At 45.7% G+C, this 18184-nt stretch overlaps 1 protein-coding gene across 2 annotated transcripts in view; it reads left to right on the forward strand.

The window, feature by feature from the left end:
• The window catches only part of LOC144150932 (uncharacterized), a 124645-nt gene that overhangs the window by 69612 nt on the left and 36849 nt on the right, over positions 1-18184 (forward strand). For both annotated transcript variants that reach the window (XM_077682224.1, XM_077682225.1), the window contains exon 6: positions 12970-13128. In XM_077682224.1, coding sequence (XP_077538350.1) covers positions 12970-13128 — 159 coding nt within the window. The remainder of the gene's footprint in view (positions 1-12969; positions 13129-18184) is intronic.

Raw genomic sequence — 18184 nt, forward strand, 5'->3', positions numbered from 1 at the left:
AGTGCAACAGCAAAAAAAAAAAAAACAACCCAGAAGCGAGCGCTCCCACAACACACAACCTTACCATTCACAAACGGTCTTTCTTATCGGGGTGTTTTTCTGCACCGCTATTGGGATATCTAGTGCATGTACTGGCATTGCATTTCTTTAGATAGCGTTGAACCATCGCTATTGTAAGGGGGAGTGGTACGTTATCTGTTTAATTTTGCACGTCCATAAACCTCTTTTCAAAACCAAACTTCTTCTACTGTGTCAGAATACCGCAATCGGGTAAACATCGGCTTTTTTAAAGTGAGGGAAACAGGTTCGACTGCAACCACAAGAAGCGTCTTAATTTTTCTTCGTTTCACTCGTGATCCGAAGCATTTGGCCGACCTGCGGTGCGTTTTGGAAGGCCTACAGACGGCATTATTGCGAGCATAAAAGCTTCGCTTTAAAAATGCCGGGGGGTGCCAACTAAAACTGGTAATTTCTACCTGATTCTAACGGACAAGGAGATGTTGGAGCAGTATATCCCCGCGGATTTATTTTTCTTATGGTTTTCTTAACATCAGGTTGTGAAATCCCTGATCTTTTCCGAAACAAAGGTGTGCTAAGATCGCTGTCGCTTCCCATGTCGGGGAAGGTTTGATGGCAAAACGGGTTTCACCTTGTGTCGTCCGTAAGTTCTCTTTTGGTTTTGCCAGTTTTTTGTTTTTGTTTTAATTCGATAATGTTCGAAAAGACAGTGCTCCGAGCGAAATGCATACAGAACAAAAGCCGCGCTGTTCTATTCGCCGGCTCTAGACTATACATGTACCATTGCGGAGTTATTCTTTGCTAATGGCGTTTTCCTTTTCATTGAAAGAACAAGTTAATCTTGAAATATAATTGTAACAAAAACATTTGTTCCCTTCTTATAGTGTGCCAGAAAATATTGAATACTTGGAACTTTTAGTTAGTTTCACCAAATTGTAGGATGGGTTTCCTTAATGCAAGATAACAACCTGTTGTCTGCAAGTGTTCCGGACAAGAAACAATACTGCGCTCCGACCTAGTTTAAGTAGCGGTGCATCGCGAGAATAGATCCTGAATCGGCAGGTACCACATCTATTCGCTCTTAAAAGATCCGACCCAGAATTTCTGAAAATTTTCTTGACGATATTATTTGCAATTCAAGCTTGATATTGTGTAACTTAGCTGGGGGAATTTGCTGCTGGTAGACGGAGCTGGAACATTATTATAATCGTGCGAATACCCAATCCGGGTCTAACAAACTTGTTTTAAAGTGCATTTGGATGAGATTAGCGGAATTTTTTTGTCCGAGGTAGCGGGTGCTTGTTTCTCTCCTCGAGGGTGCCATATAAACTAGCAACAGAAGGAGTCTGATGTGGCCATTTTACCGGTAGATAAACTAAAAACAGGCTCGGAACGCTTACAAACCGTTTCGTTTGCTTTGGAAAGAGAGTAACAGCCATACGTTTTCTAAGCAGCACTGTACACAATACCTCACTATTCACGCAGAGGGCGTCCCGTGGGAGCGGCCATGTCTCTTGATGCAAACATACAACGTGTAGCCTAAAAGCATCCGCAATGAATATACAGTTACTAAAAGAGCACAGTTTATAATTAGCTTGTTTGTAAGCTCACACATGAAGAAACGTGGGAGAGTTGCGCAGTTTTAGCCAACTGTCATGAATTTCAGTTATTAGACAACCAGCTGAAGTCCTCCTCCTATCGTTCTACAAGTGCTGAAGCAAAACGCATTAGGACATTGTACGCGTACGACACTTGTGACGCTAGTGACTATCCGTACAGCCTCCGCTCACAGGTCCCTTCTTAGGTGCGCCCATCGCCCTAGCCACTTTTATTTTGAAAACACAAACCCTGCCGCAGCGCACATATTCGCAAACACACAAGCAATACCATCTCGTACAGAAGAATCGCTGTTGATGAGAGATGCTTTGAGCGCATTTTCTAGAGGATTCGGAAGCACCAGCTACAACAAACTGTAATTCCGCCGTGTGTGTTGCAGCAGAGTGTGTCAATGACGTAAATATTGCGACCATCTTCAACATCAGAGATGCGCGTAAGCAGGCCGTTTGGGAATGCGCGTTTTATGGAGCTCCTCATTGACATGACAAGATTGACGCACCGCTTTGAACAAAAGTTGCTTTTTTGAAAGCATATGCGGGTAGGGTAGAACAGCGCGTCTCATGAATCCCCGTATTGTGATGACAAGATTGACGCGCCGGTTGGAAAAAGCTGCTTTATGAAAAGCTGTAACAGACAGAACAACTGGAGCCGTAGCCTTGAGGAGGGAGTAAGGCAGCAGCAATGGCGGGCCTTCCAGCCGTCCTCTTGGTTCTAGCATCTCTGGGAGGCCTTACAACTGGTGCGTTTTCACTTCAAGTACTCTTTTACCCTTTATTGTTAACAGTCCCAATGTCGCGACGTTTTTGCAATAAGTAAAAAAAAACATTTCTGCACACCCGTAAACGCTTCCAGTGCAGTAAGGTGAATCCTCCGTGTGCCAACATTTGCGGAAAACTGATTATACACATGTTTTTGTGCGGGAAACAAGTATTTTTAATCGCCCACTGCATTTCCAGCATTTGCACCATTAATAACACAGCCCCTAACCAGAATCGCGAAAGCATGCCCGCAATAAAGAGCTTAGTCTTATAAACTTGTAGTGGCTATCTCGTCAAATTGTCTCTCACAGTCTTAGCACTTATTCTAATGCCATAAAACCTTAAGCCGAATGCTAAATGCAAAGTAAATACATAACCAACGGTTTGCGTGCGTGCATACGGGAACAAGCAACGCATTACGTGTCCATAGGCAGCCATTGCCGGCGTTACGGCTGCGCGGCCATACGCGAGAAACACATGAAGCAATACCTCCATGCCAATATTACGGCAGTGTTCCAAGACGTTTGAAGAGCACCACCATTTTTTTTCTAAGGTTTCGGTGACCTGCGGGCAACGCTTATGCACAGATGACAGACTTTGCTTTGTCTTGGTTAAAAAAAGCTTTCGTGTTTGCGAATATCTCGGTTAGTGGTAATTTTGAAAGAGGGTATAAATATTGGCTGCCGTACTATTTTTATAAAATGCAAACTCTTCAGCTATAAACTATGGGTAACAGTTTATTCATGCGAAATACACAAGTACGTAACCAAACCGATTAAGGCATCATGGACTAAAACAAGCTGATATACACCTCAGTTCAGTTAAGCATGGCCGGTAGCTTGTATGTAGTTTTTAAGCGCAAGATGCAGCTTCAACTGCAGCATCGTGATACAGCCCGGACTCGGTTCAGTGGGGATGTCCCAGGCTTACTCCACATTGCTAAATCATAATATATCGCTTGCTACTCAGGCATAATCAGTAAACGCAGGATTTGGAGCAGGCAGGAGTGCCAAACTGTACGTATAAAATTAGGTGCCCGATTGACTTAGTGATTGACTGACTGACTGCCTGATTTACTGACTGCGTGAATGACTTACTGACTGACTGACTGACTGACTGACTGACTGATTCATCAATGTCCAGACGAAACTGCGGGCCCTCAGGACTTAAAACTTCGGGATTATGTCTTTCATGGAGTAGGTGCTCGTGAAAGCCGAGTTATGATGCTATATCAACTTAACTGACGGGTTTGTCTGTAATCATGCCCTAAAGAGAACAAACGGGGGAATTTGTTTTCCCCAATTTGTGATCATCTCACTCAGCCTTCAGACATCGGAGTGCTTTTTGCTAGTATATATAGCCCGTAAGAATCTCTCTAAAGCAGTTTTACGATTTGGCCTTAAGAAACACTAATCGTGCGGCATTTCATGCCGGGGCAAACTGGCTTTTTATAGATTTCCCAATGGGTGCTTTACTGCTTGACGCATCCAATTGGTTTTTGCTGATAAATGTTACTCCTTCATTGATTGATCGTAGGGTTTAACGCGCCGACGCAACGCAGCCGATGAGGCGCGCCGTAGTGGAGGGCTCCGGATTAATTTTGACCACCTGGGGATCATTAACGTGCGCCAAAATCTCGTACACACGGGCGTTTTTGCTTTTCGCCTCCGTCAAAAAGCTGCCGCCGCGGTCGGCAATCTAACCCGCGACCGCGTGCTCAGCAGCGCAACGCCTTAGCCACTGAGCAACCGTGGCGGGTAATGTTACTCCTACAAATGCACAAAATCAATTTTAAGGATTTTGCCTTCCGACGCCGGTAAATGAACGGAAGTAACGTTTTTGAAATTTCTTCCCTAGCGGGAAAAAAGGCATAACAAAGGATGGCCAAACTGCTGCCTCTAAAAACCTCGTGTTTAAGAATTACATTCCTAATATAATCTAGATTTTGAATGTGCCTTTATTTGCTAAAACGTACACCCGTGAGAGAAATGAAAGCCTGAACCAATTTTTCCGAAACTGTTTTTTTTTATCGCTGCATCTTTGACAAATCGAGCAGGTTCTCGCTGATATAGGTAATCCCTTCAAATTTCTAATAACGGGTCTAGAAGATTTTTCCATAACAGCCAACTGATAGGGATAATCAGGATGCTGGCGAAAATGATGCTGTTTTGCAGTTATCTCAAAACATATTCGGAGTGATAGCATTCAATTAGTTTTATTTGTGAATACCCCCCATAAAATCTTCAAAAAACGATATCACGATTTCGTTCTAGCAGGGATATAAAGTCAACCGGGCTTTTTAAAACTATACCCCTCAGGAAGTGAAATTCAGTTGCGTCTTCGCGCGTTGGGATACCATCCCCGTGTCTTGGGACTGCCCGCAACAACACGCCCCCTGTACGAGCCCATGTTGTCTCTGCCTGTGGAATGAAAGGCCCTACTGACTGACTAACTGACTGACCCACTGACTGACTGACTGACCGAGCGACCCACCAACTGACTTACTGGCTTACTGACGGACTGACTGACCGACAGAAAGAGTGACTGACCGAGCGACTGACCGACTGACTTACTGGCTTACTGACGGACTGACTGACCGACAGAAAGAGTGACTGACCGAGCGACTGACCGACTGACTTACTGGCTTACTAACCGGCTGACTGACTGAATAATTTATCACCACTAAGTCGACAATTCTGGATCTGGAGACTTTAGTAGTGGCCCACCCGGGCATCGTCGGGTACTACAGCTAGTGTTGAAAATGAAACCGGTTGCTACAATTTAGAAGCCTCGTTTGATACCGGCCTAAACTAAACTTTGATTCTGCTAGCCACTGCCACCTGAAAACCCCACCGACGCCTGTTTTGCGTTATTTCTATAGAGAAATGATAATTTGGCCTCCTGAGATCAGCAACATACGGGACGGAATTGGAGTTTAGTGCATGAATAACTGTCGAGAACCCTCCGGTAGCTTGTATTGAGGATGACTTGAAATATCTGCCTATCTGAATAAGCATCCATGTCACTATGGAAATGTAGGAATATGTATTATAAACATATGAAACCATGTACACGTTTTACAGGAAGCACTCAAATGCACAGGCAAACACCTTGTTGTCATTTTCTTATCTTCCTTTCTCATCCTCTTCATCATAAACAGCCTATTAGGGTTCACCGCAAGATGAACGTCTCTCCCATTGACCTCCACTCGCGCCCGTCCTGCGCTCAGAGCCCATTCTTTGCCTCTGAATTTTCTTACTTCGTCCCTCCATCGAATTATCGGCCTTCCCCTTCTTTTATACCCGCCTCTCGGTGTCCATTCTGTGGACCTTGTGGTCCACCTGTTATCAGCTTGCCGTACCACATCGCCAGCCCAAGTCCATTTCTTTTTCTTAACCTGAACTATGATATCTTCTACCCGAGTTTTCTCCCTAATCCAGGTTGCTCGTACGCTGTCCCTAAGCGTTACTATTAACATTATTTCCTGTATGGCACGTTGGGCGGATAAAATTTTGTTTTCAAGTTGTTAAGGCGTCAAGTTCTCGCTCCATATCTCCTCACCGCAGGATACATTGATTAAATATGTTTTTTTTATTTTTAGGACAGAGGTAGGATACGTTTGATTGCCGAGTGCCACCCAACCCATTCTTACTCTGCGCCGGCTTTCTTTCTCGTCGTTAGAATGACGACAGACGACCAGTCCAAGTTAGATTTATTCTTCCATAGTTTTTAGTTTTACCTCATTTATACTGAAAAAGACGCGTTCAGCATGTTTGTTTATCGTTACTTCAGATTTACCTATATTTACCTTTAGCACCACGGCGAGGTTCTCTGACTGCAGTTCTTCAATTATTTTTTTTAGTTGTTATGCAGATTCACTGCGCAAGCCTATGTCGTCTGCAAACCTCAAATGGCTCAATTATCCCTGGCTAATCTGTAAACCTGCATTTTTGTAGTCAAACTTCTTGAATACCCTCTCGAGACAAGGTGTGGACAATATTGGCGAGATAATATCTCTTTGTCCCAATCCCTTTACGATCGGCAACTTTTCGCTTCGCTTGTGAAAGGTTATCATGCCCGTGCATCCCTGATATATGTAGTCTAAGAGTCTTAGGTAGACCTCCTATATTTCTTGGCCCTTTAGGGCGCCCATCCCTGCGACAAAGTTTATTGAATCAAATGATTTTTTAATCTATAAATATATTGTAAAGCGGTTCCTTCTTCTCAACGCATTTTTCTGTAACTTGGTTGATGACATGGAGGTGATCAACTGGAGAGTATCCTTTTCTAACCTAGATGGACAGCCTAACGACAGCCTAGTTGTTGAAAACTAGGCTGTCGTTTATGCGGTTACCTATAACCTTAGGAAGCGCCTTGCATGCAAGCTACAGTAGTCTAACGGGTCTGTAGGTTTGCAAGATATTTGGTATCTGCCTTCGTACAAACTTAACTAATTTTAATTATATTAAAACCATGTCGACATTTTTCCATGCTGTGAGTACCTTTTAGGCTCCTTCGGAATTATGAAAGTAGTTTAGCGAGATTATCTAGTATTATATCTCCGCCCTCCCTTAAAAAGCACACGATTATGCTTTCATGGCCGGCCGATTTTCCTCTTTTAAGTGCGAATGCACTTCTTAAGCCACCCTGAACCTGCGTCCACCGGCGATGTCCGCATAGCATACCCACGTGGGGGATTGGCCAGGAATCTCCTCGTCTTCCTTGGCAACGGGGCGAGATGGGCGCGCGCTGCCTGGCCGCTGACATGGCACATACCCACGTGGGGGATTGGCCAGGAATCGGGCGTGAGAAGGGCTAATGCACCCGCTTAAAGGAGTACTGACACGAAATTTCAAAGCTGAGATCCGCTCTAGCAATCAAGTACAACGACAACACAAATAGGTGTCTGTGAATAAATGCATCTTTCTTTCTCTGTAGTTGTGTGTGTGTGTGTGATCTCTCTTTCCGAACATTACCGAACCGCGCAAATTCAACTCGTGCATTCGCACTTTCACATTCTTCCCCTCGGGGAAATGCGGGGAATTTTTTTTATTTCATGGCGCTCCTTTTCTACTACCTCTTTAGTTATTGGCGAAACATCGCAAGCTAAGCCTGAAGGCTCAGTAGTTTCTACTGGTCCAGCGTCGTTGGCGTACAGCCTGATCTAGAATTGTTCCAATATTTTATTATTTCATACATATTGTGCGTAAGGTTATCCTGTTCATATCTGACTGTGTACATTCTGTCTTTGCTAACTGCCAACTTCCTCTTTGTTGCCTGCAAGCTTCCTTCTATTTCAAGCGTTTCGTCGATGACTGCCATGTAGTACGCACGAATGTAAGTTGGCTACTTATGATAGTCAATTTTGACAGCTCCGTTAATTCAATTTGATCGACCGTACTCGATAATTTCATGTTCTTGCCTTTCGCAATAGGTTCTGTAGTTTGCTGAGCTAGTTTTCCAGTTAGTTTCATACATGTTGCTTTTCAAATAGCACCTGCATACCATATACTGGCTCCTGTATTTTTCTGTTCCGAATTACTTTCTATAGCACCTTAATCACGTCATTCCCATCCCCGCACAGTGTAATGTAAAAGCCAACACGCCAGTAGAACGGAAATTTGAGCTAGTTGGATCTGATTCATGTTTGAAGCGCGGACAGACGAAACACAAGAAGAGGAGGACAAGACGAGCGCTTTGACAGCTCAATTTTGATCGTTCTTTTGACAAGCGCTCATCTTGTCCTCCTCTTCTTGTGTTTCGTCTGTCCGTGCTTCAAACATGAACCAACACGCCAGCAGACCTCCCTGCTTTCCTGTACGGAAAAGCGTCATCTTCCTGGCCCTCTCACTTCCAAGGGAAAAATGCATTTTAGTTGAAAAGCTAAACAATAACTGGCCTTACATTCTGCCTACCCTCGTTCCACATATTATGTTCTGTGATTTGGGATCAATACTTATGACTACGCTGACGACACATGTAGCCGGTATTTAAAAAGCTGTGTTTATTGTTATTTACGTTGAAATCCTGGTCGGTGTACACTTGCCGAAGAGTTCAAAATTAGGTTAGTCCTCTAAACCTCCCGCACCACTAAAAATAAATGTATGGCCGGGGTGAAGACGATTCATCAGGTTCTTGTGTATCACTTCTCGAGGGCACACGCGCGTCGCAAGTGTGAGTAAGCCAGGTGAGTTTTGTGCCTGCCACGCATGTCGTCCTCACGGGCGCGAGTCCTTATACCTGTAGCAGGCCGGAATGTCCGTTGCTGGAGGAGGTCCGCTACATACCAATAAAGCCGTCTTTTGTGCCTGAACACAGAACGCTACATCATATCAAATGTTTCTCCCTTGAAGTACTAGAACTGCAACGTGGGACGCTGTGCATTCGCTATGGAAAAATATGACGTCACTGGTGGATCCCTGCGCACCGCGTACGCAGGGATCAACCAGTAGCCACGCCCCCAAGCGATATCGCGTAGTGGCGTGCTGGGCATACATTAGTACTCATGTCGGTGCATTCATAGAATATATGCAAAATAGCCAAGCAAACTGCCCTTTCAGCCAAAAACAATGAAGCTTCATCCGAAATCTAGATTTGTGAATAAGGAATGAGGGTTGTAGAAGGAAGGCGGGAAAGTTAACCTGGCTAGAGCCTAGTCTGCTATCCTGCACGTAGGAAAGGAAAAATGGGCAAGAAAGAGAAAGGAAAGAATGAAGAAATTTGGAGCAGAGACGTATGCCCAGCGCTGAAGCACTGACACTAATTGACACCGGAGGATTTCAGCCTATAGTCTAGTGTTTAACTTAGTCGCCCGTGAACAAAACCCCCAGAAAAGATCGGTGGTTCAGCTGCTTTATTGAATCTGAAGCATGCTACTAAAGTAACGTTTATTAGTACTGAATACTTTTTTAGTACTGAATAATTTAGTACTGAATACTGAATAGTTTTTTAGTACGGGTTTAGCGCGTGAACGAAAGTCTGCGAGCAGCCTGCCCTCCGCCCTGCCCCCCCCCCCCCCCCCCAATCCTCAGATGACGGTAGTTGTCCCACCAGCGCTTGCGGGCTTAGAAGACTTTTTACCGCATTCACTAAAGTATGCACTTTTTCTCTTTACCGCTTTCTATACAATGAACTTGAATTACCTTTAACGTTTGGGTCTTTATAGCTGGAAGTTAGCGCTTTTGGTGCTGCTTTCCGACAGTGTCGCATGATCGGATCAGATACACCAATGAACACGCATTTTGCACGTTTAGGGAAATATTTGCTATCTAGAACTATGGTCAGTAGGTTTTCGTCAAGGGTACAAAATCCGACTGATGCCACGCCATGGCTCCAGCAGGCCTTCACCATTCGCTGTTCAACCTCTTTAGAAGGCGTGTTTTGCTCGAGAACTGGATTATTAGCGAGATGTGCACTATTATAAGCGGCTCCTCGGTCCTCTGAATGCCTTACTGATATATATGCGGGGGGCTAACACCATCTCTCTCCGGGCCAACTAACGGGTGACGCTACAAGACAAACCCAATAACAACCATAGAAAGCATTAAAAATGCATCATATTTTGCAAATGATTTCTGTAAAAAACGCTTCAACAGACTTGCTTGATGCAGAGCACATGTCAAGCGTGCTTCGCTCTCCGCAGAAAAGGGAGTACATTTCCTCAACTGTCATATGATCAAATGCAATAAACCACGGGTCCTCCTCGCAACAATGATCTGAGGATGTTAGAGAGACCATAATTAAATAGATTTATAAAAATGGTGTTAGACGTGATAGACTACTGATATACATAGACACAGCAACAAAACATGCCTAAATTGTCATTACACGTATGCTGACACGTGTCCTACCTGTTTAGCGCACATGTTTTGAGGCCCTAAAATTACGTCCTACTCAATACTAAGGACGCAGGATCACTTCGCGCGTGTTTTGAAAGCATACCTCGCCTTGACTGGCGGCGCACTTGCATTACTAAAGCCGTTCCAAAACAAAATAAATGGTTACAAGCTTTCTAGAGTTACAATAAATGGTTACAAGCTTTCTGCGGCGGAAACCCTTTATAGGGACACTGAAGTGAAGTTGTCAAGCTCCCGTTTTTTGCTTGCACGGCGTAAACTGGCTCAAATTAGCACACTTTTCATCGTTTATCTGGTTGACAAGACGGTAATTATTTTTCAAAGCACAAAAGAAGAAAAACTACAATGCGCGGTTTGCAGCGACCGCACCAACTAAATGCTGTGACGATGGGAGGGTACGCACCGTGATTGGACGATGCCCAAGGTTAGCAATCAAACAAGTTTCGGTTTCGTTTCTGTAAAACAACATGCCTGACATCCGACGGCATCGTTGGATGGGCATTCTCAATATCTCAGTAATCGTCGTACCGCACTTCTGCCATGTTGTCAGCTGTAAAATGCGTAAGATAAGCCTCCCACGGCGGCTTGGAATCGTAGCAATCACTAGCCGAGGAATACGCAGTGGATAAACGCCCTCCGCGTCCCCGCAGACGCTCAAATGCCATGCGCTTTTCCCACTTATTTGGAGCTTGCCTCACTCATGCCTGTATCGTACAAAGCGTGTTTGCACCAGGCCAAGGGTATGTTAATTCTGTCCTGTGCCCACTGCCCGCAAGCAGTCGGTGATTATGCCAACAACACGCCAACGAGAACTCGCTGGCACGCCAGTGTCAGCCTACGCGCGTTCTGTGAACTACATCGTGGAGCAATGAACGTTGCGGCGCAAAAGAAGGTGAACTCAGTACAGAAAACATCGGCGGAAAACGAAAAAGTTTCCTTACAAAAAACATTTATGTACCGGCGGGGATTCCAACTCGTTATTTGCAAAACGCTTGCAAAGTCATGTCTAGGGCTCCAGACCACTCGGCCACGGGATATTTCTTTTTTTCTTTATTGCGTGGAAAACTAGCCTGAATAGCTTAAAGTCCCACCCTAACTACAATAACGGTACATTCACTAACACATTTTAAACGTCAGGGAGGCACACACGCGCCTCAAGAAGATGCAACCAGCCCGGCGGCTGCGAGTGCGCCGCACAGACATTGTACACAAGCGCACACTGTTCGCGAAAAATTGACTTAGTTCAACGAGGTTCCTCGGCATGGCGGTCAATCATGCGACATCTCCATAGGCTAAACAATCCTATCAGCACAAAAAGGTCATATGGAAATGGAACGCGCGGACCTTGGAAATTTAAGTTATATATAATGTATAACCAGCTTACACTTTCAGTTAGTTTTAGCATTTCAAGCAGCTTAGGTGACTATTTGTTGTATTGCGCTCGTGCAGTAAGCGTCCCCCAAGTTCCCACGATATCTCACGCCTAGGAATTGCATTTCTTAGACGGAAAAGCGTTCGCAGATGCGTAGTCGTGCTACTGACCGCTGTGCTTGTTCGCCCAGCGCAAAAAAGTGCTTCCCGCCCCCTAGTTTTACGCTGTACGGTAAAAGTATCAGTTGATTTTATTTCCTTAGAACCTATGATGACTTCGCTGACTCTTCTCCCGCCTTCAAGAGGCCTTATAATTTCCTACTGGCGTACCAGTCGGCGAATCGTCGCATGTACACTTGTGCAGCGCTTGTGTGAAGCGACCTTGACTTGGAGATAGATACAGTGTATAAACTAGCGAAGTAAACAAAGGCACATTCTTCCAATCACAAACGTGTCCTGGCTTCGTTTCAACTGAGCGAACGAATTGCGACGGCCCGTCGTCGGCCGGCGGACGAAACGCTGGGCCGACTGACTCTGTCTGAAGGCCGGGAAGCCGTGCAGTAGCGCAGCCAATCGCCAGCTCATCTCTTCCCGACGTCACACGAGAACGCCACAGAAAATAGGCGACGGTGCAGAAAGGAAGGCAGCTTTTTCGAATGGTCTTTTACTACATAAATTCGCGTAAACGCGCTCAGAGTGGCCGAAACAGGGCCTAGGGACTGCGGACTACTATTTGCGCTCGTAATCCCGCAATGTTTACAAATCAGTTCAGTGTCCCTTTAAACGTCATTAATGCAATAGTCCCTAGCATACCTATTACAAGCACCTGAGTTGTATCGCAAGGTGCGATTCCCGCAGTGTTAGAACGTACTTAACTTTCATTTAACACAGGGCAAAAGCATTCGATTTCGTGACTCCTGTCAGTTGTATGCGGTTTATCCGCCTCGTGACTCTGCGGTCTAGCCTTCGCTTTTCCGACCGAGTCACTCATTCCAATTACATCAGTTTTGATCATTTTTTTTCTGTAGATGACGATACAAAACTGCTCCGTGGCAACATATCATCACTAACTGAAGATCCCGTAGTTGTGTATCCCATTCTGTAGCCTCCAAGGGTTTCGGCGAATTAAATTTCAAAAGAGCACCTGGTTAGCCAGTGCTTCAGACCTAGCTCTGGGGCAGAATTTGCAACTGATGAACCAGCTATTTATTCTTGCTATTTGTTTTCAGGGGGGGATGAGGAGGAATGAAGAGTTTTTATGTTCACACGTAATATTTAAAACACCCAACAGATTCCTGCCCCAGACGATTGAGTGCCATGTTAAAAATTGTTGTACTTTTCTCCCTTAGGTTTTATTCCAGGACTGCTACCCGGACCCGCATTAAAACCCCCCGGAGGACTTTTGGGACCACCTGGAGGTCCTCTTTTGGGCGACCTACTTAGTGGACTGGGTAATAAATTTCCTAGGGGCCAACTCAACATGGGCCCTCAAGGCATCAGCGGAGCAGGTGGGTCAACTTCGCACTTTACTGGTAGCGTGATTGTGCATTAACACAGCCCATGGTGTCAAATACCGCTAAAGGCGATCAACGTCTAAGCTCCTACGAGAATTATCAAGAAGCTTCCAAAAAATACTCGGAATGCTATAGTGGACTATCAGATAACATCAATTGCCCCACAGAACACATCGCTCGTAACAGGCAGTAATGGATGGCTGGTTTTGATTAAGTAGTGCCTCTGTTTCATTTTGTGAAAACAACGCGTGCTATGATTCTTTCTAATCATTTCTTGCAGCGCACTGGCTTAAAAATTCCGGTGGCCTTACCTTATGGTAATGCGTTATTTTATTATATGTAAGAAGATGGTGACATTTGTGCAGTTATCCCTCGTTATAACGAAGTCAGCGGGACGGCAAAAAATTTTGTTATAAGCGGTATTTTGATATAAGCGACCACAACAGAAAAGCTTAAGTAGTTAGATTTAATTGCGCCACAAGTGCGAAGAATAAAAACTCAATGGATACAGTGAAGCACAACTTTATTAAGGTGACAAAAGGGCAGTCATATTTGGCTGTTTAATGTTTTTCTAGTCCCGAGCAACCCATGCTCCAATAGGACCAAGGAGTGACTGGCACCAGAACGCCTCGCAGACTGCTAAGCGAATGACGAGGGGAAGGCAGTGGCCACTTTTATAGGGGGGAGGTAGGGTCGTCACTGAAGGCTATGATAGTTTCGCGCTGGAAAGCGCCGCAAATGCCGTGGCTGGAGTCTGAGGGTCCGTTCGCTGAGCTCAAAAGACAATTAACCGCTCATTGTGGGTAGACAACGCAATCATGAAAACTGACCGGTTGTGCACTAGGGGCCTTGCATGATCACCGGAAAAATTTTTTCCGAGGTGTGCAGCTGTGAAGGTTTCGAAACAAGAGGTTTTTCTCGCCCTTCTGTCATGGGAACTGCTCATTCCGCGCTTCACGTGTCAGTGTTCGCGCACCATTGCGTCCAGGCTATTGACCAATGTCTAGTAACAAAATTCAATCACCCTACCACGCTTATGGACCGCTTGTCTGAAGTCGGATGGCGCGAATCTAGCATGAGCAGCTTGAGAAAATCGCCCGGGAAACACCAGCTTATTAACCCACCATGTTGACCATCTGATGCGCCGCTATGTCGCTGCCGCTGGGCGACGCCTCCGCTCGCCACTTCGTTCTAAGCGGGTCCAGCTCTTCGTGCACTTCGAGTAATGTGGTATAAAATTTCATGCGTTTGGGTTGGGACCAGATGGAATTTCGAATAAAGCGGTATTTCGAGTAAAGCGAGTTCGTTATAACGAAGGATTACTGTAGTTGCAACAAAGGTACTTAAATCGCGAACATAGGTTAACATTTCCAATTGCGAGTCAGGAAAAGAAATTCAGTGTTTTATTTGTCCTTCAGCATCATAATTTCTGCGAAAAGGAAAATCAAAGAGTATGGTAGGGTAGTTGCTTTTCATGCGTGTGTTTAGATCAAAGACACCGGGAATACGGAAGCTCCTGTACATTTTTGACAATGGCTGTGGGATGATGTTGTCGACTCCATTCGGACGCAGTCACTGCTTGGGAGTGACTCCGTGATGTTGTCGTCATCCCTTCAGACGGCGGTCAGGAAGCCACGGGCCCTTGGGGTGCCTGCTGCATCTAGATAACTGTCTTAAGTGCAGAGCACTTAAGTGCAGAGCACCCAAGTAGAGCCACACAGCGTTCCGTCGAGTGGTTCACGCAGATTCGGGCATGGGACGCGCGAGCACTGCGAAGGCGGGAAATCTGAATTGGATTGGGTGGTAGCAGAGAGCGGATAGCGGCACTACCACCCATTATGGCGAAGCACTGCTCTGCACCTCCGACAGGTTTCATGTTGAGTGGAACGGTTTTATTTTTCTCATTTCTGTGATAACAGAATAACGGTTTTGTGCACCAAATTTAGTTGCTGGGGACGTACTTTAACTATTTACTTTGTATGAACCCATTTTTAGTAATATTTGCGGCTGGAGCCATTTGTATATACGGAACCCATTTTCCAACGTTATTATTACCATGGTTACCATCAGCCTGTTTTCTGCCCACTGCCTGACAAAGGCCTCTCCAAAATATTTCCAGCAATATTTACCATGAGCTAGCTGAGTCCATTTTTTCCACTCCAAATTTTCGTAGATAATTCCGAAGTTTATTCTTTGAACCACCGCATTTTGTTTACGCGATATTCGATGCCACTCCACTAACTGTTCTTATCGTGTTTTTCCTAATGAGCATGAAATGTTTGGATGATTCCAAATTCATTCGCCTAATTTGAACTAGGTTGCCTTTGACGCGACTGCCGTAATTAACTATGCTGCTTTCTCACCGACAAGTGGGGCGACTGGCTCTTTTATGGCAAGTGGGGCCGATTGGGCTGATATTCATTGCTCGTGACCCAAAGTTTGACCCTTAACACTCATCTTTCCGTGGAGCGTTGGGCCCGTCCAGCCAATTGCACTAAGTGGCGCCCCAATTTCTGTCCCACATGACGTTATCGCATGAATTCTTCGGTTGTTTACCATCTTTTTTGTAACAAAGAAATCCCACTCTCCATGATATCAAAATTCGTGCCAAATCCGGTCCACCCGAAACTTATTGGGAGTTTTTTTTTGTTCTTTATCATGAATCAGCACCTAGCTATAACTCGCTCAAGACGCAGGTTTTTGACTCACTTTTGTAGCGTCAGCTACACTGGCCGAGGTTGAGTAGTTTCGCATGGCTCCTGGAGCGCCGTGCTGCTCATGCGCGAGTAGTAACGTCACACGGCGCACAGAACGTTTCTCGCTGCCCGGCGTCTCTCACACACCCCACGCGCCCAACGTCTTCGCCGACCTCTGTTCCGCTCGTGGCGTCCCGGTCCACTTGATGATAATGCGAGGAGTGGCGGGGTGTGGAGCCGATGGCTCGTGCGTTGCAGCAACACCGGCGTGCACCTGCGGAACAAGCGTAGCTCTGGGGCCATTGGTGACGCTGCGCCGGAGCCGATTCGTAAATATACATGTGTCACATAATGCGCATACCGTGCGGGTGTCATTGAAGCAGCAGTAAGCATGATGATCAACCTAATCTTCCTCAACCTGGAAAGTTAAGAATAACCAGGTGAACCTTAGCTCACCACCCGAGCAGGCCCTTCGTTGGAGACCAACCACGGCCTTCCCGGCTCCCGGGACATTCTCATCTCGTACAGGGAAATCACACAACATTATCGCCTCCTCCGCCGCAACTATCCCCCCCCCCCCCCGCACCCCAGCCTCACACGGGAGGAGACCAGAACCTGGCGCCTCCTCCAAACGCACTCCTTCCCCTTCAGAGCCTCCCTCACCCACTCACACCCTTCCCTGTTCCCCTCCTCACTCTGCCCACTCTGCGGCGCCCGGGACTCTCAAATACACTCTCTCTGTGACTGCCCCCGCTCCACTTTTCCCCCTTTCCCCACACCCACCCACTGGGAGCAGGCCCTGCGGAGCTCGACCCTGGAGACCCAGACCACCCTCGTCTCCAGGGCCCAACAGGTCGCGGAAACCCTCTGGGCCACCGCCACCACCTCCCCCTGACCCAGCCGTAAAATAAAGTGGTTCTCTCTCTCACTCTCACTCTAGGTATATCCTGGCATAGCCGAGCTGAACCACTCCTGATTTTTTAATTCATTATACATATATTGATAGCTCATCCGTTGGCACCCTAACTAAATTCACCTTCTGTTGCCTTCTGTTTGTCTTAAGTACGCAAATTTCCTTTCAGGGCACTATTATGGAAGCATGTTATGTTGTTTAAATAGCTTGACTGATTACCTTGGCATCGTGCATAAACGTCAAGGGGTCGTGCTTTTTGAACGACTGGTATTTATGTAGTTGTCGCTTTGGAACAATTGCAGGCGTGGCCGCGGTAGTAGAGTAGGAACGTTCTTATCGATGGTCATAGGAAGGATCGGGAAAACTTGAACCGCTTGAACCTGATTGGTACGTCGGGATAACAAAATACAGATTCACTGCATTCCTTACTTTGAAGGTGTACTCTAAAAAGGCAGACTGGGAGGGCGCTCAGCACAAGTAACAAGGAGGCGTTTTGCTGTTAAATGATCTGTGCAACTTGTCGTTTAGTCGGTACAGATTGCTATAGCGGTGCGCCACGTTTCGACGAAGGCCCAGAAGGAGAATTCGAGGACCTTTACCTCTAGATCCGCACATGTTTGCGTCATAACTCACTCGTCGTTTCAGATTGGGTTACTCACCAGGGCATATATTACATAACATTTAGGCGAAATTTCTTGCTGCATCTTCCTTGGTGTTTTCAAATAACTGCCTTAACATCACCTCACAGCTCTTTGTTACGATAGGAGGGCCCATCGGCTTTTATAATTACACCTATCATTTGTGGTAACAAAAACAGGAGTTAGTTCTTTTTTGCGAAGCCGTAGCACAATTTTTACCCATGCTGTGATCCTAGAACAGTCCTCACGATACCCTGCAGGGTCTCTGGCAATTATAACTTACTACCTGAACTCACTGTACCTCGTTTACTAACAACTGGACTGCCACAGCGGACAAGTATATGCTAATTGCAGCCTAATATGCTTGTGGGAAAAAGTCGACCCATAGGGACGAGATGAGTCACAGGTTTGAAATATATCCTAGCAGCCATTGTTAAGACTTTGCGGCTGCCGTTCGAATAGCCGAATAGACAGTGTCTTAGACTACAACGTATATTATCGTGCATGCTGGTAGCGCATACATTTCTGATGTAGAGCCGCTTCTCTGAAGCTACATCATAGGGGCCATGCCTCTGAGCTTCGGCGCTCCTGGGCATTTTGGTGGTCGAGGGTTGTAATCGACACGCTTTATGGGGTCCAAGTTGGAATCTCTAGGTTTATTTCTGAGAATTTGAATATGTGCAAAGATAGTGAGAATGAATATACGTTTAACTATCGTTAGATTCCAGAAATGAGACACAAATGAGGCGGGCACAATGTACGTTTTTGCTAATTATTATAATTATATTGGTTGCTTACTCAGC

Source organism: Haemaphysalis longicornis, unplaced genomic scaffold (genome assembly GCF_048455015.1).
Source record: "Haemaphysalis longicornis isolate Haplotype H1 unplaced genomic scaffold, Haemaphysalis longicornis Haplotype H1 scaffold_81, whole genome shotgun sequence".
NCBI lineage: Eukaryota > Metazoa > Arthropoda > Arachnida > Ixodida > Ixodidae > Haemaphysalis > Haemaphysalis longicornis.